At 43.6% G+C, this 23,909-nt stretch overlaps 1 protein-coding gene across 2 annotated transcripts in view; it reads left to right on the forward strand.

Moving 5' to 3' along the window:
- The window catches only part of COL4A5 (collagen type IV alpha 5 chain), a 131,777-nt gene that overhangs the window by 38,265 nt on the left and 69,603 nt on the right, over nt 1–23,909 (forward strand). For both annotated transcript variants that reach the window (XM_035101939.3, XM_088664626.1), the window contains exons 2-8: nt 6,472–6,531; nt 14,647–14,736; nt 17,536–17,580; nt 19,054–19,098; nt 19,220–19,282; nt 21,407–21,460; nt 23,366–23,392. In XM_035101939.3, the coding sequence (XP_034957830.1) occupies nt 6,472–6,531; nt 14,647–14,736; nt 17,536–17,580; nt 19,054–19,098; nt 19,220–19,282; nt 21,407–21,460; nt 23,366–23,392 (384 nt within the window). The remainder of the gene's footprint in view (nt 1–6,471; nt 6,532–14,646; nt 14,737–17,535; nt 17,581–19,053; nt 19,099–19,219; nt 19,283–21,406; nt 21,461–23,365; nt 23,393–23,909) is intronic.

The following is a 23,909-nucleotide window of genomic DNA, read 5'->3' on the forward strand; positions in this document are numbered from 1 at the left end:
GTGCCTGAGAGCTGCCCCCGTGACACAGGGGTTTGGGTGCTACTGCCGTGGTTTGATGCCCTTAATGCCTCACCTAAGACCTGCGCCATATAAATATGGATAGCTGTGTCCTGATTTTTGGCAGGTTACAGGTGGTGCATTTTAAGAACATTGACAATCCAGAGCATGTCTTAAAAGAAGGTGGTTAAGGTGAGGAATGGTTAAAGAGCAAGCTGTGGGCTTTGCAGAGGCATCTATTTGGCCACTGTGTTTTTTTTAGGTTTAACCTGGAGAAGTGAATCTAAAGGGAGGGAGGCTAAATCCCCAAAATGCTGGTTGGCTTTCTGCAGATAGGTAAAAGCTAAAAAAGAAACCCTTTTTTGCTGGAGAAAGCAGCAGTGAACATCTGCCCCCCCCCCAAGTGTCTTTCTCAGGTTTGTGCAGGTGAAGCCGCTTCTTTATTTTTGCTTAGGGACACAATTGTTTGCTTAGGCTGAGAGCCAGGGCATTTCTAGTGATAGCCAGGTAGGCAATAGGTCACACCTTTTTAGCTTGGGTTTGGTGAAAGAGGAAGATTGTTCAAGCACGGAGAGAGTGGAGATGTAACAAGATGGTTTTGCTTGCCTGCTTTGTCTGATAATTAATTTCGTACAAAATGTTCTTTTTCGCAGGTTTAGTGCTCCCCCTCCCCTTTTTTTTAATCCTCTCAAGGTTTGCAAGCTTAACTGTGCCGCCTCATGTGGGTAAATGGCATTAACATGTTATTCTAGCCGCAGATGCTTTTGTAATAACAGCTTCTCTTGTTTTTTAAAAAGCATAGGAAGCCATCAGGGAAATGAATAAGTTCTCGAAATCCCCTAAAAGGTCAGGGTTATCTTTATTAATCAGGACCATCTAAAATTTCATGTGTCTTGGCAAAATACAAAAATTAGCCATCTTACCTGATGAGTTCTGAACATGGAAGAGGATGGTTTTTCGGCTACCTGAAGATGGGGCTTGATTTTGGGAGGAAGAAAAGATTCAGAATCACAGAATTGTAGAGTTGGAATGGGCGACAAGCATCATCTAATCCAACTCACTGCAATGCAGGAATATTTTGCCCAACCTGGGGCTATGCCCAACCTATGACCCCGAGATTAAGAGTCTCATGCTCTTCCAAATGAGCTACTCTCAGATCCAATAAAGTACTTATTCACGGTGCACATATTTTAACTACAGAACTTGCTTCCACAGGAGGCAGGGATGGCCATCAAGATAGATGGCTATAAAGGCAGATTAGCCAAATTTATGGAGGAGAAAGGTATCAATGGCTACTAGCCATGATGGCTGTGCTCTGCCTTCACAGTCAGAGACAGAAGTGCTTCTGATACTACAGAAGAGGAGTGTTCTTGTGCTTGGGTGCTTTTGGGTTTCTCACTTGGGGCATCTAGTTGGCCACTGTGAGAACAGGATGCTGGGAGATGTGGGCCATTGGCCTGAATCAGCAGCCTCTTCTTATGTTCTTAGTTTTTTTGTAGGGGATGCATGCCTCCCAAATGATGGGTGATATCTAATTTGGCTCCTATTTTCCCTTGCTTAGTGCACCACCTTGTTCTATAGTTTAATGTTCTGCAACTCAGGGAACCTGATGGGGGACCTGGAGGAAAGCAAAGGAAGTGCAATATTTTACTGTCCTCCTCCCAAAATGGGGAAACATTTTACATCCTGTCTCATACGTTTAGAGGTTAATCCATTTATGTTTGTGAAACTTCTTCTGCATACCCACTGAGGATGGCTATGAACTCCTAAGTACTTCAGATTAATTCAAGTCTCCAGAGCCTCGTGAACTACATCCAAGGGTACTAAAGGAACTTGCAGATGTAAACTCAGAGCCTCTGTCTATAATTTTTGGAAATTGCTGAAGAACAGGTGAGGTCCCTGTGGACTGCAGGTGGGCAAATGTTGTCGCTATATTCAAAAAGGGAGGAGGGAGAGGACCCAGGCAATTACTAACTAGTCAGCTTGAGCTGTTTTAAATAGCCTGTGAGCACCTAGAAAAGGATGCTGCGATTACTGAGATCCAGCATGGATTTCTCAAAAACAAGTCATGCCAGACAAATCTCATTTCTTTCATTTTTTCTTCTTTTTGATAGAGTTACATGAGTGGTGGATCAAAGGAATGTTGTGGATGTAACGTATCTTCATTTCAGTAATGTTTCTTGCCATCCTGGAAAAAGTGACAAGTGGGGTGCCACAAGGTTCTGTTCTGGGCTTGGTGTTGCTCAACATCTTTATAAATGATTTGAATGAAGGAATAGAAGGGATGCTTATCAAATTTGCAGATGACCTTCACATTGAATTGGCCCAAAACTAACAAAATGAATTTCATTAGGGACAAATGTTCAGGTTCTACACTTAGGCAGGAATAATCAGATGCACAAATACAGGATGGGGGATACCTCGTTTGACTGTAGTGCATGTGAAAAGGATCTTCATAGACTACATGAATCAACAGCATGATGCAACACCGAAGAAAGCTAATGCTACTCTGTGCTGCATCAACAGAAGTATAGCATCCAGTTCAAGGGAACTAATAGTACTGCTCTAGGGCTTGCCGATCAAAAGGTTGGTGGTTCAAATCCCCGTGACGGGGTGAGCTCCCGTTGCTTGGTCCCAGCTCCTGCCAACCTAGCAGTTCGAAAGCACATCAAAATGCAAGTAGATAAATAGGTACTGCTGTGGCGGGAAGGTAAACAGCGTTTCCGTGTACTGCTCTGGTTCGCCAGAAGTGGCTTTGTCATGCTGGCCACATGACCTGGAAGCTGTACGCCGGCTCCCTCGGCCAATAACGGGAGATGAGCGCTGCAACCCCAGAGTCGGTCACAACTGGATCTAATGGTCAGGGGTCCCTTTACCTTTACATTCTGCTTTGGTCAGACTCCACCTAGATTATTGTGTCCAGTTCTGGGTACCACAGTTTAAGAAGGATATTGACAAGCTGAAATGTATGCATTGGCAGGTGTCCAAGATGATCAAATGCCTGGAAATCAAGCCTTATGAGGAATAGTTGATGGAGTTGGATATGTTTAGCCTGGAGAAGAGAAGACTGAGATCAGGGATTCATTAGCATTGCAGGGGGTTGGACTAGAAGATCTTGAGATCCCTTCCAACTCTACAGTTCTGCTCTTTCTCTGTCTCCTGCTCCACGTATTCCTTTGAAACTCCTGCCTGTCTGGTGAAAATTTTTGGCAGCTTCAAATGCTGATCTCTGTTTTGTGACACAGCAGTTGGTCCTTAGGTATTGTCTGTTGTGGATTTGTGGTAAAAAAAACCTTAATTGTGACTTTGAGCAGCTTTGTGCAGGCTTATTTACCCTTCACTGAGTCTTTAGGCGGTGGGTGCTGTTATGAAGGTGAGAGAGATCTAACACATGATTCGGTTAATAGTTTAAAAGGTTGGGTTTTTTTTTAACGCTTTCTGGAGTATGACACGTTTCTTTGTAAATGGGCATTCTGTTTCACTCATTGCTATACTGAGTTACTGTGGCATCAATTTGCTGAGCAATACCTTTCTGATCAACTAAAGAGATGTCTTTGATCATGATGATGATAATAATAATAATAATAATAATAATAATAATAATAATAATAATATTTAGTACCTGAAATCTGCAGGTTTCCAGACTTGAAACCTTTCTCACATAGGATGAACTCACTCTTCTAAAGCACCTGCTGTGTTGCATAACAGGTGCACACCCACCCAGAAGAATAAATAATCCTTTTTCTTGTTTATTTCTGCTCCTGGAAACATATGCAGATTTACTCATTTATAGAGTATTTATTTGGGTGGCAGCAGTATCTACAATCAGACTTGAACAACTGAGGCAGAGTGCAATAATTAAATGACTAGCAATATTGTTAAATATATTTGTACTTTCTGTACAATTGCACAATGTGGCTACCAAATTGATCTTTTATGCATGGCTTTAGCATATTTTATTTTATTTATTTATTTTATTTTATTTTTCTGCTGGTCTCTTACGACTTTGCCTGATGTTTTATTTTAACTGGGAGTGGTTAATTTTTTTTTCTGGCATTCTGAAGAAATAATGATCTTGTAATACAGTCGTATCTTGGTTTTCGAACTGCTTAGTTTTTGAACATTTTGCCTCCCGAATGCCGTAAACCCGGAAGTGACTGTTCCAGTTTGCGAACTATTTTTGGAAGCTGAACGTCCGACGGGGCTTCTGCGACTTCCAATTGGCTGCAGGAGCTGAAATGGATTACTGAATGTCATTATTAGTTTCAAATTGTATTTTCATTGTAACTTTGTTTCATTTTAAATTGTAGAGTTTTGTTGCTGCTGCTGTACTCCATAGAAACAGCAAACTATACAACATTGTAGGAAAACAGTGTACAAGTTAAACACACACACATATGAAAATGAACTTGCCTGGAACCTAGGTCACTGAAGTTAAATGCTCAAAATTCTAGCTGCTGTGACATACCATCATTTGTTCTTGCTTCCCACCTCTTGATTTTTCAATAGAATATTACCTTTACTTTTAGCTCTGGGTGCCAAAAGCATCGGAGAAGAGGAGGAAGTTATTCTTTTCCTCAGAACTGGACAGATTTGGCTTGCCGGTAACTGCATCTTCCGACTGCAAGCAAGGTGTGCCACCTATTGGCTGGCATTCTTATTGCAACAGTTCCTTGCTAGGTGAAAAAGATACGGCTCTTGAGTCCATGCAGAAATTAAGCAGCCAGTTTAATAAGTATAAAGAACTATCTGCATGAGTGGTGCAACAATGAAGGAAAGAACCTGCAAGAAATTGCTTCTTCCCTGTAATCAGGAAAATGTGAAATGTATGGGGACACATGTTAGGTTGGCTTAGTTGGTTTTAAAAGGCCTGTCTAATCAGGCAACAGATTTTTTACAACACACGCTTGTGTTGTTTTAGAAGAGGCATTTCCCATTGTGCGTGTGAAAGAGAATAAAGAATGCCTCTTACAAGGTCTGCTGTGACATTTTCTCAAATGAAACAAAAGAAGTTGTTACAAACTCCTTTTTAGGCGGGCCTCGCATAACAGTTCACACATATATGAACAGTTCAATAATAATAATAATAATAATAATAATAATAATAATAATTTATTTATACCCTGCCCATCTGGCTGGGCTTCCCCAGCCACTCTGGACGACTTCCAACAGAAAAATAAAGCACAATAATCAATTAAACATTAAAAGCCTCCCTGAGGCTTTTATATATGGAACAATCACTGATTAGAACAAGCCATGGTGACTTCAGAAGCCTGTGCGATAGCAGTGTGTGTATGTGTGTGTTCATATAATCATGTATGTTTACACACACAGTGTCTCATCTTCAGTTCACATGGTGCTTTTCAGAGTGCACAAGGATAGGCCTCTGCCCCGAGCAGCTTACCATAATAAAAAAGCTTGATGCAGAGAAAATGGAGGTGGTGGTGGGGGGGCGGCGGTGGCAGAGGCAAGTGTAAGCATGGAAGCAATACACAGTGGATTCAGCTACAGATGCTTAGGCTTCACAGTAAGATGTGAGAATGAGAGGGTTATGCCAAAGGCCTCAAAGGAAAAGGGCATTGAGGTGGGTTAGATGTGAGGAAGTGAGGAAACGGCAGCACACAGGTGTCCTGGAAGGCAGTTCCAAGTATATGGGGAGCAAGGGAGAATTGCTGGAGCTGCTTGAGGTATCAGGAGAGCTTTGGAAAGGGAAGGGTAGACGAGTAAAGACGAATGGCAGGGCTGCGGGGAGAAGAGTGGGGGGCAAGGTGATGGAGGGCTCTGAAAGCAAGGTCAAGGAACATGTACTACTGGTAGATTTGGGAATAGACAGGAAGCCAGGGTCTATTTAAGGAGGGGTGATTATTATGAAGGGAAGGGAGTTATTTGGGAAACAGGGATGGCGACGGGGTGCTGTTGCTGTTTTCAGGTAGGGTTCAGTCATATCCCAGCACATCCAGGTTGCACAATGAAAGCTGATTTGGAGTTCTTGTGCAACAAACCTGCTTCCCCCAGGAGATCGGACTTCTTGAGATGAGGATAGTGACTGGTAAAATGCAGTGAGGAGTCTGAAAAAGCACTTGCTCAAGACTTCTAGCCTCCCTGCAAACAGAGTGGAAGCACCCTTAGGGTGTGGGATGGCCTGGGCATGAATCAGAGGGAAAAACCAGGGTAGGCTGCTGTTGTTTCTTCTTGGTTTCCACCCCCCCTTTTTTGAGAGGTTCTAAAGGGAGAAGCAAGGTGATCTGCATTTCTCTCCCTTTGAGGGCTGAGATTATTCTTAAAAGAATATGTGAGGTCAGTCAATTTAACTGATAAAAATTCACATGTTGCACTCCCAATCCCCCCCCCCCCCGATTGATGAATCTTGTGCTAAAACAAGTGATTGAAATCCCCCCTCATTAGCACATATTTGGTGGGGTGGGAAAGTTCTTTGCAAACTTTTAATGTTCTCTTTTTATTTCTCTCTTCTAGGCATGCCATGGGTGTTCATCAGGATCCAAATGTGACTGTAGTGGAACAAAAGGCGGAAAGGTGAGCAGGTGTGTGTGTGTGTGTGTGTATGTGTGTGTGTGCGCACAGGAGGAAGCATGTCTGGATCCTGAAGAGTTTTTGCTCCACTGCACTAAAAGAATTTGACAAGCCGCACAGTAATGAAAACAATTTATATTCTGCTCTGTTTTCTCTAACAAAAAATATAACCATTTGTTTATAGAGAGTTTCTAATAAATGTGTTCGGATTGCAATGTTAGTAATTAAGATCATTGTAAGAATTTACAAGAATTTGTAACCTGCCAGTTGGCTAAGTCTCAAAGGCAGATTGTTAGACATTCTATGAATTATACCTAAATGCACATGGAATATATTTAAAGGATACTTTATAATACATATAAGGCATTAATTATTGCATACCTTACAAAAGAGAGAGATCAGGGAAAGCACTCCTTTCAGTACTTGGGTCCTAGTTTGTATGGAAGCTTGTGTACTGGTACTGGTACCTTGAATTGAGCCCAGTGGCTGACAAAAGTACGGTACATAAATTTCAAGATCACTGTAACTGGTTCTCCTCACTGCTCAAGCCAAGAACCTGGCCGTGGCATTTTTCACTATTTGCATTTTCTGGGCCATATTCAAAGGCAGCACTACATAAAGTGTGTTGCAGTAGTCTAGACAGGAGGTTATTCCTTTTTCAAAAAAATGAGTATAAAATCTCAAGGTTGTATGCAGAGTTAATAAAAATGCAGGAATAAACTCATTTATTTATTATCATGAAAAAGAATAATACCACTTGATTGTAAAAAAAAGCCCAACAACCTCAAAGCACTTTACAAAAAGAAAAAATAGTAAAACTGAGAAAAAATGGACAACCCTACTTGAAAACATAAAGGTAAAGGTAAAGGGACCCCTGACCATTAGGTCCAGTCGTGACCGACTCTGGGGTTGCGCGCTCATCTCGCATTATTGGCCGAGGGAGCCGGCGTATAGCTTCCAGGTCATGTGGCCAGCATGACTAAGCCGCTTCTGGCGAACCAGAGCAGCACATGGAAACGCCGTTTACCTTCCCGCTGTAGCGGTTCCTATTTATCTAACAGATTAAATCGCCTCAACTTTCTATACATCTGCATAGGTTTGTCTAAACAGGAATGTTTTTGGCAGGTGCCAAAAATAGTACAGTGAAGGCACCTGCTTGATCTCAACAAGCAGGGAGTTCCAAAGTTTAGGTGCTGCCACACTAAATGATCAAATGCAGAAACAAAACAACATGTACAAAACAGTAAAATACAGTCATACCTCTGGTTGCGAACATGATCCGTGCGGGAGGCACGTTCGCAACCCGCAGCACTGTGACGCGATTCGCCACTTCACATGCACGTGATGTCATTTTGCGCTACTGCGCATGCACAAGCGCCGAAACCCAGAAGTAACCCGTTCTGGTACTTCCGGGTTTGGCGCAAAGTGCAACCCAAAAACACACAACCTGCAACGTTCACAACCCGAGGTATGACTGTATCCGACCTGAGGCAAATTTAAACCAACTGGTACTAAAAGTCAGATAAGGGTCTGGGGATTAAAAAATGAGTTGTTTTTATTCAATTGTTCAACAGGACCCTAATTGACAGCTGCTTTGGCGCCTGCTTCAGTTCAGAGAGGAGAATGTTCCACAGAGAGGGTGGCACAACAGAACTGACTCCCCCCCCCCAATTCTAATAGGGTACACTTTTAAAAATTGAGCATGCCCAAAGGGCCACAAAGTCCAACTACTTCAGCAAACATATTTATTAATGCCAATTATATATCAGTCCCTAAGCATTTTGAGGAAACTGCACGTGGAGGAGAGAGCTATTGATGGCTCCTAGCCATGATAGCTCTGTTCTGCCTCCATCTTTGGAGTCAGAAGTGCTTCTGAATAGCAGGAGCTGGAAGCTGCATGAGGGCAGAAGAGTGTTCTTGTGCGCAGGTTCTGCACCTAGTTGGTTGCTGCAAGAACAGGATGCTGGACTAGTCCCCTGAGGAAGAACTGTAAGAAAACAACATGGCATTTTACAACTGGTATTAACAAACTTTTCTCCTGCACCCATTAGATTCCAAGCTATTTTTTTAAACTCTCTTAAATACTAAATAGCAGCAACATAAATAAGAGGAGTAGAAATAAGAGAGGAGCTAAGTGGGGAAACCCAAAAACTTTCCAGATCACCTTTAGGACCATAGGAAGCTGACTGAATAAGGACATAGATCCATCTAGCTCAGTATTGTCTACACAGACTGGCAGCTGTTGTCCAGGATTTCAGGCAAGAGTTATTCCCTGGAGTATCAGGGGTTGAACCTGAGACCTTCTGCATGCAAAAACAGATGCTCTGCTACCGAGCTCTGGTCCTTCCTCCTTGGCCTGATGTCTTGAGTCAATATGGAAGGAGTGAGGCAAACGTCTCTATGGAGGGACTTCTATACATTTGGAGAGTTCTACTGTTTTGGTGCCACAATAAATAAAGCCCTGTCCTGTGTTGTCACTGGGTGGCCATGTGTTACACTCTGCAGAGGGCAGTCCTCTATTGGATTGATTCTTAAGTTTGAGGGATGGGGGAACCTGTAGCTTTCCAGATGTGGCTAGCAGAGCGTGAGGTGCATTGATGTTTGTTAGCATATGAAGAGCCACAATTCCCCACTGGTCCCTGGATCTGATTTAAGTTGGTTTTTGGTTTCTGCTTCACTTAATTCTGCTTCACTTAAACATCACTTTAACACCCTCCAAGGCACCCTATTTCTGTAATTTTAACTTGCTTTAAGCTGTTTTTCAATATTATGATTTAATTGTTGTAACCCGCCCTGGATAAAATAAGTGGTTGTGCATGTGAAGGTAAATTTCCAATGGACTTGAAAGGCACAATTCAGTTTCTGTTGGTTCTCAAACTTGCCACTGAGTTACGCTTTCAATGCCAAGCTGTGTTGGTGCAGTAAACATTTCCCCCAGTGAGTTGTTCGGGGTTGCCTCACAGAAGCTACCCCAGGGGCCACACCTATCTATCCAGGTGGCTCAATTGAATGAGATCATATTTTGGCAGATGTACTTGCCAAAGGTTCATAGCATATGTGTGTGCTAAGCCTAAGGCTTAGTCTTCTTGGCAATAATACAAGGTTAAATGAGGTTGTGCTGCTAAAACTTCACTAAATTTGTGTGAGTGTGTGTGTGTGCGCGCGCACACACACACACACACACACACACACACACACACACACATACTTTAAAAGTACCATTATGAACTTATGTCATAATGAAAGATGGCTTTTTTATAAAAGAAAGTAAGAAAGAAAGAAAGAAAGAAAAAGATGGAAAGATAAATGCTGTGTGGTTTGAACAAACAAGGAGGCCTTTTTGCAGGAGGCAAAGGGTCAAGCTAGGCATGGATGCTGGTAGCAGATGCAGCCAACTGCAACTTCAGAGAGGAGTACTGTAGCTGGATCAGGCCAGTGGCTGAATCAGGCCATCTTATCCAGCATCCTGTTCTCACAGCGTCCAGCCAGATGTCCTAATGGGGAGCATGCAAGCAGGACCTGAGTGCAATAGCAGACCACCACATTTGGGAGTCCCAGCAATTCAGGGGGCTCCCTGCATCTAGCATTCCCAACACAGCTAGTAGGAACAGACGGCCTTATCATCCATGAGTGGGTCTAGTGTTCCACCTCCCTTTCTTAAGGCCATCCAGCTTGGTTTTCATCAGGATTCCACATCGACATGGTTTGATGAAAATGGATAGAACTGTTTATGAAGTAGTTACAGGTAGGTAGCCGTGTTGGTCTGAGTTGAAACAAAATTTAAAAAAATCCTTCAATAGCACCTTAAAGATGTATCTGATGAAGTGTGCATGCACACGAAAGCTCATACCAAAATAAAAACTTAGTTGGTCTTTAAGGTGCTACTGAAGGAATTTTTTTATTTTGTTTATGAAGTAGTTATGGGGAAGCTTTGGCCCATCAGATGTTGCTATGCCATGCTGTCTTGGCTTTTGTTTTTTAAAACCAACCTTCTGTTGTGACGTGGGGTTCGTGATTTCAGCTCCCTTGGCATAATATGCTGGAGACAGTTCTCTAGTAACACTTCTTTATTAAAGCAAACAAGGCTAAGCTCTGAGGGGAGGAAAGCTACATTTATAGGGACGGGGGACTAGCTAGAAAGGGATACATTTTGGAGGGAACAATATCAGGCAATCACAGTGCCTGACAGAGGATCCAAATACAGCAGCTTCAATGAACCAATAGTAGCTGTACCTTCTGGAACCAAAAGGCAGTTACTTTACCCTAATGCAAATACAGTGGTACCTTGACTTACAAAGGTGATCCATTCCACGGTGCTCTTCAGAAGTCGAATCCTTCGTAGGTCGAAGCTTACATTTTTGCGCAGGCGCAGAACACGTGCGCGGCAAAATACTTCCGGGTTTGCCGACTTCGGAAGTAGAAACCTTCGGAAGTTGAGGCATTCGTAAGTCCAGGTACCACTGTACATACAATAGTTATGCAGATATAAAATCCTTTGACTCAATACACAACACGTTCCTTCCTTCCTTCCAGCAAAAATCAACATATTCTTCTGTATAGATAAAAATGAAAAATGTAATCAAGCTCTGCAGTTCTCGTGGCCATGAGAGGCAGCCATGCCAACTGCAGCATATGGAACAGCAGGCCAGCTATTCACAGAGGGGCAAGAGTTCCCTGGGAAGAGAGATTGATGGTTATACCATTCTGAGAACTGTAGCTCTGTGAGGGAAATAGAGGGTCTCCTAACAACCCTTAGCACTCATCACAAATTGCAGCTCCCAGAATTCTTTGGGGGGAATTGTGACTGTTTAAAGTGATATAACAATGCTTTAGATGTATGGTGTGATTGTGGCCTATATGTGCATATAGTGATGCAGGACAAGGTATCCCACTCTGATGGTTTCCATTTGTGCTAACCAGTTTCCTCCTGTAGGACAAGTTCTTGGCAGGTTCTTCTTTGGGGCATGAGCTGTCATACATCTCTCTTGTTCCAGGTGCTTAACATAGCTAATCCACGAGAACAATTCAGAAGCACACACTCTTTGTTGAGTATCTAAAAACAAATAACGCCACATGTACACCTTTTGCTTCCCTAATCCCTGTGCAAATTGTATGGGCTCCAATGCTGGAAAACATCTGCCTGACAAGAAGCCACAGTTCCTTGTGCTGCTGAACAGTCCCACCTGCGCTATGTGAACATTAAAGGTCTTTCCCATGATTCAACCCTTTCCACTGTTTCCCAACATACACATTTCTCAAGGCAGATTCCATGCATATCAGGGTTGATCTGCACTCACCTATTACGAGGGAAAATATTACCCTGTATGTTGGTCTCAAAAGGCAGGGTTGCCCTTGGTGCATCCACCAAAGGGAAACAGGCATTTTAAGAGCGTGAAATAGGTGGAAATCAGAGGTAGCAATCTAGCATTTCCAAATTCTTTCCTCCCACCAGGAAGTTTAAAAAGTGCTTCCACAAAATATTTATTTTCTCATAGGAGTGTTAGGGAACCATCTCACATCAGCCCCAACCAGAATAGCCAACAGTCAGGGATTTGTCATCTATAACCAGCCTTTGTTAAAAAAAACCCCCACAAAAAACCACAGTACAACCACTGCAGTTAACAACTGAAAGGAATTATGTAACTCAGGGGTCAGCAAACTTTTTCAGCAGGGGGCCAGTCCACTGTCCCTCAGACCTTGTGGGGGGCCGGATTATATTTTGAAAAAAAATATGAACGAATTCCTATGCCCCACAAATAACCCAGAGATGCATTTTAAATAAAAGGACACATTCTACTCATGTATAAACATGCTGATTCCCGGACCGTCCGTGGGCCGGATTTAGAAGGTGATTGGGCCGCATCCGGCACCCGGGCTTTAGTTTGGGGACCCCTGATGTAACTAGTTCTGTCTCTTAATACTGTAGGGCCTTAGCAGTGTTTGCCCCTGAGCAAGTGCTATTTAGTTGCCTCTGGAACGGTGTAAGATGTGGTTGTACTATATGTTCAAGGAAAAGAAGGGAACTACAGTGCAACCAACTAGGAGTCATCTTAGTGGTGATTATTTCAAACAGACTGCATGCTATTTCCTGAGGCTTAGAAAAGCTCCCAGCTCAGGCTGGCTTACTCTCCTGAGCACTTAGGACTCTGCAAACTGTTTCCTAGTGGCTGGGCCTGTCTTTGCCTTTTACCCCCTGTTCACCTTGCCACCACCTCACTACCTGCGTGCCAGGTACAGGGTGTGATAGTAGAATGCATGCCAAAGCTACATATTTAGTGCTTAGGACAAACAAACAATCCATACAAAAGTGAATGGAATGCTTGAGGACTTTCCTGGATTCAAGGTATTTGGTCCATGTTAAGATCAAACCGGGCAATGGATTAAAGTAGAAATAGCAGGATCATGGAGCTGTGCAAAATAATCCCTTCCAGGTATCACCTATTTCCTGTACTAATTAGCAGCTCACTATAGGGCAAATTCATATATTGGAGGCAAGATTTGGTTGACCTTTTGGCCATGATGTAAAGAATTGATTCAATGTGCCAAGGCTGACCCAGCTTTCAGAAGTGGATCCCTAAGAACAAAAAACATAGAAGATATTGGAGCACATTCCCTATGTGTCTTCATCAGGCCTTCTAAAGCAGGGATAGTTAGTTACTGCAGATAGTATTTTCCGCGGACCCATCTGGAACGGATTAATCCACTTTCCATTACTTTCAATGGGAAAGTTCGCTTCAGGTTAAGTACGCTTCAGGTTAAGTACGGACTTTCAGAACCAATTACACTCATACTTTGGGTTAATACGCTTCAGGTTGAGTACTCTGCGGACCCGTCTGGAATGGATTAATCCACTTTCCATTACTTTCAATGGGAAAGTTCGCTTCAGGTTAAGTACAGACTTCCGGAACCAATTGTGTACTTAAACTGAGGTACCAATGTATTAAATAGGACATCCCTATTTTCATCATAGAAATGTTGGAGGCTATGTTAATGTAGTGCCCTCCCAGTGTTGTGGATGACAACTCCCATAACCCATGACCATTGACCTTCCTCGCTGGGTCTGATGAGAGTTAAAGTCCCTGATCTCTGGAGGGTGTCACCTTGACAGTCTGTCCTCTAAAAGACGTACATTTGCCTGGAGCTTCCAGAAGGCTTGCTTGAGGGCTTCCCATCATCTTCTGGTTGATTTCTAAGTGAAACCAGATGCTTGGCAAGCAGAGCAACCTTAAGACATGCTGAAGGCTGGCTGAAGAGACTGGGATGGGGCAGAAGGACTGTTCCACTGGCAGAGAAGAGAGCTGCTGTTGGGGCAGCATTCCCACGCTAGAGGCCCACCTGCAAAAGCTGTACTGCTGTTAGGGGCTGAAACGGGACATTTCTGTTGGTGGTGGTCTTTGAATATACGAGATCCAAAGTTGGGCCTCAACCTAAGCCAACAAGGCATCAGTGGAAGGGAAATTGGTTTTTTTAAAACAAAAAACAAGAACAACTTGGGCAAAGAAAAGGTTGTAGCCATTGATAGTCTTACACTCGGTGAGTTCATATAATTCTCTTTTAAAAGCCATCCAAGTTGCTAATCATCACTACATCTTGTGGGAGTGAATTCCAGTTTTAATTATGTGCTGCATGGAAAAAAGTAGTTCCTTCTGTCTGTCCTGAATCTTCCAACTTTCAGCACCATTGGATGCCCATGAGTTCTAGTGTTATGAGAAAAGGAGAAAAACTTTTTGCTCTAAACTTTCTCCACACCGTGTTTAATTTTTTGTATACCTCGATCATGTCCCCCATTAGCCACCCTTTTTTTTTTGTAAACTGAAAAGCCACAAATACTGTAACCTTTGCTGACGGGGCAGTTGCTCTATCCATTTGATTTTTTTTTATAGGTGAGGTAACTAAAACTGAGTCAAATGAACCAAATGGATCCCATGTTGATATTTGCTGGAATTCCTGATGCAGATCCAGCACACAGGAATTCATCATGGTTAAACAAATGGCATTTCTTATAGCAAATGGGAAGAGTTTTTTGATGGAAAATACCAAGAGAAAACAATGATTCTACGTACTGTATAGTGAGAATTCTTAATTCCGTTCATTTATTATTATTTATGTATTTTGCAGGGTGAGAGGGGCTTCCCAGGTTTAGAAGGGCAACCAGGCTTACCTGGATTTCCTGGACCAGAAGGACCAGCTGGGTCACGAGGCGAAAAAGTGAGTAGCTCAACAGATTGATGATGAATGCTTCATATTCCCATGATCTATAAAAACATCTAATATGGCTTCAGTTGTCCAGACATTTTGATAGTGTTCACTGCATCAGAGCAGGTGTTCCTTTTAACATCCCTTGTACATGTGGAACTGTTTCTGTGTTGGCCAAGAAACACAAAGGTAAGGTAAGAAGAAGTTGAGTTATTGGACCAGCCAGCTGGTCTAGTTTTACACTCTGAAATTAATCGTCTTTAGATGGCAACATGGCTTTTATATATTGTCAGGGGACCCTGGGAGGGGAGCGAGTTCGCCCAGGGACAGGAACTAAGGGGACCAGCCGAGCAAGAGGAGGGCTGGCTGGAGCGCAAGCCGGAAGGCGGTGTAAGGGCTCTGAGCGAGTCTAGGGATGCTACTGACGTGCGCGTGGGACAGGAGGTGTCCGAAGGTACTGCAGCAGGAGAGGTATCGGAAGTGGGGGAATCAAGGAGGCTGTTTAGCAGTTCAGGGGAGGAGTCATAGAATCATAGAGTTGGAAGAGACCACAAGGGCCATCCAGTCCAACCCCCTGCCAAGCAGGAAACACCATCAAAGCATTCTTGACATATGGCTGTCAAGCCTCCACTTAAAGACCTCCAAAGAAGGAGACTCCACCACACTTCTTGGCAGCAAATTCCACTGTCGAACAGCTCTTACTGTCAGGAAGTTCTTTCTAATGTTTAGGTGGAGTCTGGTCCCACTCCCTCCCCTGAGGTCTGTAGATGAGAAAAGCGACAGGAGCAAAGAAGGAAACGAAGCGGGTTGAGGTTGTTTTGCTGGTGTAGATCGAGACGCGCACCAGTTCCGGATTCTGACTCGGAATAGGCAGCCATGTATTTCTGAACTCTGAACTGTACATATGTATATACGGTAGTAAAATCTGAAAGCCATCACTGAGCCTTCGTGGTCTTGGTCGTGGGAAGCTGCACACCAGCCCTGACATATATATGTTGTGATTTATATATATATTTAAAGTCACCTATCCTAATTCAAGGAAAATGGAATTAATAAGGGACATGATAGTGGGAGCCAGTGTGGTGTAGTGGTTAAGAGCGGTAGACTCGTAATCTGGGGAACCAGGTTCACGTCTCCGTTCCTCCATGTGCAGCTGCTGGGTGACCTTGGGCTAGTCGCACTTCTTTGAAATCTCTCAGCCCCACTCACCTCACAGAGTGTTTGTTGTGGGGGAGGAAGGGAAAGGAGAATGTTAGCTGCTTTGAGACTCCTTAGGGCAGTGATAAAGCGGGATATCAAATCCAAACTTCTCCTCCTCCTCCTCCTCCTCCTCCTCCTCCTCCTCCTCCTCCTCCTCCTCCTCCTCCTCCTCCTCCTCCTCCTCCTCCTCTCTACCTGCCCCCATCTTCAGTAAATTCAGGAGCATTCTGCAGCAGTGTCAGAACAAGCAAGCTGTCTCATCACTGGCCTGGAGCAACTGCAACAGCTCAATGATCTGGGATAGGCAGTCAAGATTAAAGCCCCCATCCCACACCCAAGTGCATCATCTAAAGCTGCAAGGGTTTTCTTCTAGTGTTTCAAGCAGTGGGGACTTAGTTGGGGAAAATACAAATATGTTTCCTGAATTATCTGAAGAGCTGTTCACTCAGTTGTGAGAGTCTAGTGGTGGAAGTGCCTCATTGGGGTTCAGTGGATGAGATGCAGGCTCCAGTGTCAAGAGATCCACATGGAATACACTGGGGCATAGAGCTATCTCCTTCTTGGGGGATACTGCTGCAGGAGGACACTGTATCCCATGATTCCAGGGCCATGACGAGTCTGATTTGATCATATAAAATAAAAATGTCCACATCACTTCACTGGTGCCTAAGAAGTCTCATCCTAAATTTACTTGAGAGACCACCTTATCCCTCATATACCCAGTAGCTTATTGGTTTCTGCAGAACAGCTATTCTTCCACATCCCAAAAATTTCAGACACTTGTGCTGCAGTAACTTGGAGCAAAGCTTTCTGTTTTGCTGCTCCTGTTCTGTGGAACAGCTTCTCCCTGAGTTACTATAGGCCCCCACTATCTGCACTTTTTGTGGAGAATTGAAGGCATTTTTGTTTTGAGAAGGTTTTCCAGTTGGGTGAAAAGATCTCTTCTTTTTGTAAACCTGACTTTTTATCCTCCCTTAAAAAGAAGAACCTGTTTTTATGATACGTCTGCATATTGCCTTGGTTGAACCTTGTATGTAAAAAGCAATTCAGGAATTAATTAAGCATAAATCCATTTGCTTGTATGTAAAGGGAACTTTCTGGATTTCTGTGTGTACATGCTTTTTATTGTATTGGAAGTTGATTCTGAGCATTTACATGGGAGTAAGTTCCTTTGGTTTCAGTAGGATTTTCTTTCAAGTAAGTGTGCTGACCTGAGACTTAAGAGCACCTTTGTTTCTCTGGAATGGGGTGAGGAACTTTTGGCTCTCCACTTGTTGCTGAAGTACAAGCAAGCATGGCCAATGGCCAGGAACGAGGAGGGCTGTTGTTCAGCAACATCTGGAGGGCCAAAGGTTCCCCACGCCTGCTCTAGGATTTTCATAGTGAACCTAGAAAAACTTCTGTGTGATTTGGGGGGGGGTGAGGTATGGAATTGAAATTTCCTGTTATGCAGCCAAGCTGTCTGAAATAATGCAAAAACCACAAGGGTAGTCTTTGTAATTAAGGCTAAATGAAAAAATGGATTTCAATATCTGTCTTTGAATTCATGTTAACTATTGCTAACTTTTCTCCTCCTCTTCTTTTCCCTGCCCCATGTTTTTCTTTTTCCAGGGAGATGATGGATTTCCAGGGCCTCCTGGACCCAAAGGAATTAGAGTAAGTGATGTTTTAGTTTTCTGAAATGCAGTTACTGGGGGGTGGAGAGCGGCAACAGGACGAGAGCAAAATAAGCAGTGGAGGCAAGTGGGGTTCTGCCCCACTGACCACAGTCCACCCTTAGTTAACCCCCACCTAAGAGCCTTCTCACTGCCTGCCAGTCTAAGTGGCTATCAGCTTCCTCCTCCATAGTCTCCGTGTTGACCCTTTTAGAACTCAGCAGGATGGGAGAAGGATGGGAACAAAAGAGAAATTAGTTTGCTCTGCCTGTCCTTGGCTGCTTTGCGAGTCATTGGCTTGGGGTCCACCCACTGTTGGTCTCCCTGCCAAACACCACTGAAAGTAAATGGTGTATTTTTGAGGCAATACATGCCATGCTTTAAGCAAAACAGCCAAAGCAATAATGTAGAGAACCTTTGGCACTCTAGATGTTGCAGGACTACACTCTCCCCCCCCCCAATCCCTGATCATTGGCTGTGCTGACTGGGGCTGATGGGACTTGGAGTCCAGCTACATCTGGAGCGCAAAAACTTCCCCACACCTGTTGTAATGTGCTTTTCTGAATTTTGCTAGCAGCAGGTGACTGGCAGAGGCTCACCAGTGCCTTGGGGGTTCTTTGCAAACTTTTTATTTGACAGGTGCATTTCCCTACCCCACCCTGCATTTCCATAAAACACATGTGTGCCCCTGGCATGTTCCTTATGGGTACATGCACCAGGCAGCAAGAATTCTCTTTAACATCATTGGTAGCTCCACATGGGGGCTTGGGCACAATTCATTTAGTGGAGCCACTCCATGAATGGGCATATATGCTGTCAATGCAATTCATCCCTTTGGAACATAGAATGCTGCCTTATAAAAAGTCAGACAATTGTGTTCAGTTAACTCAGTATTGTCTACTCCAGGGTTCCCACACTTGGGTCCTCAGATGTTTTTTGATCACAACTCCTATCCTCCCTAGCTAGCAGAACCAGTAGTCAGGGATGATGGAAACTGTAGTCTGAAAGCAGCTGGAGACCCAAGTTTGAGAAACCCTGGTCTACAATGATTGGCAGTGGCACTCCAGGGTTTCAGGCAGGGCGTTTCTCCCAGCCCTACCTGGAGATGCCAGGGATAACTGTGGACCTTTTGTATGCAAAGTAGATGCTCTGCCCCTCCGCTGCAGTCCTTCCCCAGCCCATGAAGCTACCCAGAGCACCAGGTAAGTAGAGGGTGCTCCTTGTTCCCTGTTGGAGAGGCTCTAGGGGTGGGGAACCTTGTGCTCTCTGGATGTTGCCGGACTACAATTCCCATCATCACACACCATGGGCCATGCTGGCTCAGACTGGTGGGGGTGGCTCCCCACCTCGTCACACCAAACTAGCAATGCTTGTGCATTGCACACTTCCAGTTGTGGCTGGTAACTCCTTTTGAAAATAACAATTCCTTCATCCCTTTTATCTAAACATGAGTGTGGTTATTTCTCATCTTCAGGGGCCTCCAGGTCTACCAGGCTTTCCAGGAACACCAGGACTTCCTGTAAGTAAGCTTTGCTTACAGCAATACTGAAATAACAATGGCAGAATTCACTGTTTTGTTCTGGAGTGTACACACAGTGTTGTCTGAATGTGATTGTGCTTCTTTTTCTTCCACCTTGCAGGGGCTACCAGGTCAGGATGGGGCTCCAGGACCTCCAGGTATCCCAGGATGCAATGGAACAAAGGTGGGACTGGTTCTGATGGAAATGCATAGCTCTGCTGCACTCCCATCATCCCTGAACATTGGCCATGCTGTCTGGGGATGATGGGAGTTGGAGTCTAATAACATCTGGAGAACATCATGTTGGCTACCCCTGAGCTACATGTTTTCCATTCAGATATCTTATTTTTATTTATTTATACACCATTTGTGTCTCCGGCTTTACAGCCAAATAGGTTCCTTGAATGGCTTACAAGTAGTCGGTTCAAATGAGGCAGTCTCTGCTCACAGGCTTACATTCTAAAACAAAAACACGGCTCACAAGGGAACAGGGGCAGGGAGGGAAGAGGTAAAAATCAGACGCTGGCACCAGTTCTTAAAAAGTTTTTATAATGACCAGGTGGTACTGTCTAGGGGTAGTAGGTGCCTGAAGGAACTCAGTATAGTGATACTGAGCAGTAGGCATTAGGAGAGCACACTTTTATTTTCTGTGCCTTTGTCAGCATTGCAGATACAACTGCAAAATTAAAATAATTTGTGTGTGTTTGTGAGACAGAGGGTATTTGGGGCTGGGTGTTCACCAGTATGTAGATGACACCCAGCTCTACCTCTCCTTCAAATCAGAACCTGTGAAGGTCCTGTGTGAGTGTCCAGAGCTGGTTGGAGGATGAACGGTGGACAACAGATGGAGATTGAATCCTGACAAGACAGAAGTACTGGTTTTGGTGGACAGGGGGCATGTGGGTTTGGGGGGACTCCCTGGTCTTGAATGGGGTAACTGTGCCCCTGAAGGACCAGGTGCGCAGCCTGGGAGTCATTTTGGACTCACAGCTGTCCATGGAGGCGCAGGTCAATTCTGTGTCCAGGGCAGCTGTCTATCAGCTCCATCTGGTACGCAGGCTGAGACCCTACCTGCCCGTGGACTGTCTTGCCAGAGTGGTACATGCTCTGTTATTTCCTGCTTGAATTACTGCAATGTGCTCTACATGGGGCTACCTTTGAAGGTGACTTGGAAACTACAACTAATCCAAAATGCAGCAGCTAGACTGGTGACTGGGAGTGGCTGCTGAGACTATATAACACTGTCCTAAAGGATGTACATTGGCTACCAGTGCACAATTCAAAGTGCTGGTGCTGACCTTTAAAGCCCTTAACGGCCTTGGCCCAGTATACCTGAAGGAGCCTCTCCAGCCCCATCATTCAGCCCGGACACTGAGGTCCTCCGCCAAGTGTCTTCTGCTAGTTCCCTCACTGTGAGAAATGAGGTTACAGGGAAGCAGGCAGAGGGTCTTTTTGGTAGTAGCACGCCCTGTGGAACGCCCTCCCATCAGATGTCAAGGAAATAAACAACTATTTGACTTTCAGAAGACAACTGAAGGCAACCCTGTTTAGGGAAATTTTAAATGTTTGATGTTTTATTGTGTTTTTACTATTCTGCTGGGAGCAAGCCAGAGTGGCTGGGGAAACCCAGCCATATGGGCAGGATATAAATAAAATGTTGTTGTTGTTGTTGTTGTTAATTTTGTGGGCCCTTGCATAAAATAAACCCCTTCAAGACTGCAAAGCTGCTTTTCCAGGCTGGATATGTGCCCTGAACAGGAAAATTTCAGTGGAAATATACTGCTAAATTTTGTTGTAGGGCCCACACATTTTTGTGTGCGCGCATCAGTATTGGTGTCCCAGCTTCATGAAAAGTGCATCAGTCTATCATGGTCTAATGTAGTTACAGGTAGGTAGCCGTGTTGGTCTGAGTCGAAGCAAAATAAAAAAATTCCTTCAGTAGCACCTTAAAGACCAACTAAGTTTATATTTGTATCTGAAGAAGTGTGCATGCACATGAAAGCTCATACCAAAATATAAACTTAGTTGGTCTTTAAGGTGCTACTGAAGGAATTTTTTAATGGTCTAATGTAGTTTTCCTCCTCCCTTGGAACTTCTGTCTTTTTCACTTATATCAAATAAAAGTGATGCAAGAAGAGAATATTGAGTATTATTTTGGGGGGGAGGGTCTTCCTCATGTTTAAAAAGAATAACCCCATGTCTGTTGCAACACACCTGTCTCCTTTGCTCTTTCGTTTTATAGCAGCATGCATTTGGGCTTCCTGCTCCCTTTGGTGATGCATTCAAGTCTTTGTTCTGTCCTCTATAGGGAGAACGTGGCTACCCTGGCAGTTCAGGTTTCCCAGGTTTACAAGGCCCCCCTGTAAGTACAATAAATTTCCTCCTGCAATTGCTATATGTGGTTGATTTTCAGCTGCTGTTTGAGGCTTTGAGGGGACTGTTTAATGAGCTGGTTTGCACATAACACTAAGCCAAACTATGACTTTGCAAATATGCAGGCTCCTGGAGAGGAGAGCGTGGCCAGTTTGCTGCTCCTGCAATCCTGCTTTTCCTGCACAGCTGTGAGCTAAGCCATGATTTGGCATAGGGTATTGTCTGAACCAGGACTTGTGGCTTGTCTTATAGAATGAACTCATAAATAAGGTTTGTTCTTGGGTTTATAGCTCATTATTTTGTCATGCCAAAACCATAAACCTGGATTTGGATTATACGCTAAGGCAAACTATGGTTTAGCTCTCAGCAGCGCAGCAGCAGAAGGACGAGAGGAGGGGTGCACCAACTGTAATCTCCTACCTTTCCACGAACCTTTGTGCACTAATTCACACTAAACCATGGTTTGGCATAGGATGTCACCCAAACCTAGCTCGCTGTATTTTGCTTCTGTGCTGTGTTTCTATGGATATTTTATTGTGAGCCTTAGGCTACAACCCCGTGTCTGCTTTCCAGGCAGTAAGCCCCATTGAACTCAGAGGGACTAATTGTGTAACTTAATTTTTTTATTTTAAATAAGTCCATCATGTGACATATATTAAAAGCCCCTGAAATTCCGAAGAGATTGGTATTTTTAGTTTTGACATATCTCAATACTGGGATGAGCTTCAGAGACTTTTGGCAAGGCCAAAATTGTCATTTTATTTTTTTGAAATTTCAAACCCTCATAACACAAAAACAGGATGAGATGAAAAATTAAAATTTGAGATTTAAACTTAGTTTTGATCATTCAACAAGTGTACAAAATATTAAGAAAATAGGATGGCATGAGGTAAAATAGTTGGATCACTTGATATGGAATGACCCTTAGACCTGTGAAAGACAGACACAACAATACCTTGAGTCCTTACTCCAGTAGATCTCTCCACAAGTTTCTATGAGTTTGAGGTGGCCTTCTCCATTGATCTTCATGGCACACAAATTAAATAAATCAGTTGGCGCTGACAATGCCAAGGCTGCAGGTTCAATTCCTGTATGGGACAGTTGCATTGTAGGGACTAGAGGATGCTCAAGGTCCCTTCCAACTCTACCATTCTATGATAAAAAAAGATGGAGGGTTTGCTTAATCTCTGGCTGTTTTTGCTTTGCAGGTTAACTTTTCAGCCAGGGCAACAGACCAACCTTGTGCAGAGTCCTGTGGTAGTCCTGTAGCAGTGCGCCAATGTTTGGCAGTTTCTGAGCAAGCTGTCACCAAAAGAAACATTAACCATTCTTTATAACGTAGTTGTTCATTTGACACATTTATAATTCCTAGCAAGGCTAAGGTTGTTCAGTTGTCAATTGCCATATTAAAGACTGTTTCTATTTCTTTAAAGACAGCTGTACAAAACTTGTGCACCACCAGTTAGTGTTAACTCCACTTAGTCTGTTTTTATTGGAAGATTGCACTGATGGTGATAGTGTATTGTTCTGTCAAGAGACCTCTCAAGTGTTTCATATATAAAAACTGCAGCATCCACCTCAAGGCAGAGAGACCTGTCTTTGAATTGTGCTCTTGTCCCACATAGTTTTGAGCCCTAAGAGTTGATAAAAAGAAGCTCCATTTAGCTTGTGTAAATGCTACAAGTGACTTATTAGAGGCAAACTCTCAAGGCTCTTTGAATCATGGCTTTTCTTCTAATCTAAAGAGTACCTTTGGCAGTATTCAAGTGTTTGACTCCACCTGTTGTATGTTTGAATGAACTGCAATTTGAAGCAAGGAAGAAACTGCATTTGCTATCTAATAGAAGATTCATAATTCTTTTCTTCTACTCCCCCCCCCTTTTTTTTGCTGCAGGGTCCCCCTGGCCTAATAGGGATGAAGGTAAGTTATCATTTGAATGCACTGCTGATTCTCAAGCATTCAACAATAACATTTAGTCTAATTATGCATTTTATTGGCAGCTAGCAACTTTGAGAACTCATTCTTGTGGTTGAAAATGGGGGATAAAAATGGAGCAAGAGAGATTTGCATGTCAGCATTGGGGGAAAGTTCTTTCACTTACAGTGAGTGCCCACCAATAGGTACGTCTCAGACTGAAGTGCACCAGAAAATTTAAGATTTAAGACTACAATTCAGATGATGCCGCAGCACTCTTTACTGAATTTATGGGATGACCACAGTTTTGTTCAAAAGAGTTTATAACATGGGTGTTGGGCCACAACGATGATTTCCATAGCACAAAATTATCACAGAACCTGAACTTAGCATTGTACAAAAGAACGTGTAAACAACATGGCCAATGTTCAGTGATGGAGGGAGATATAGTGCAAAACTCATGGAAGGGACAAGATTGGGGAAGGCTGTTTAGTGTGGTGAGAATGAGGCACGAGGAGATTTG

This window comes from Zootoca vivipara, chromosome Z2 (assembly GCF_965207765.1).
Source record: "Zootoca vivipara chromosome Z2, rZooViv2.hap1.1, whole genome shotgun sequence".
NCBI classification, from domain to species: Eukaryota; Metazoa; Chordata; class Lepidosauria; order Squamata; family Lacertidae; genus Zootoca; species Zootoca vivipara.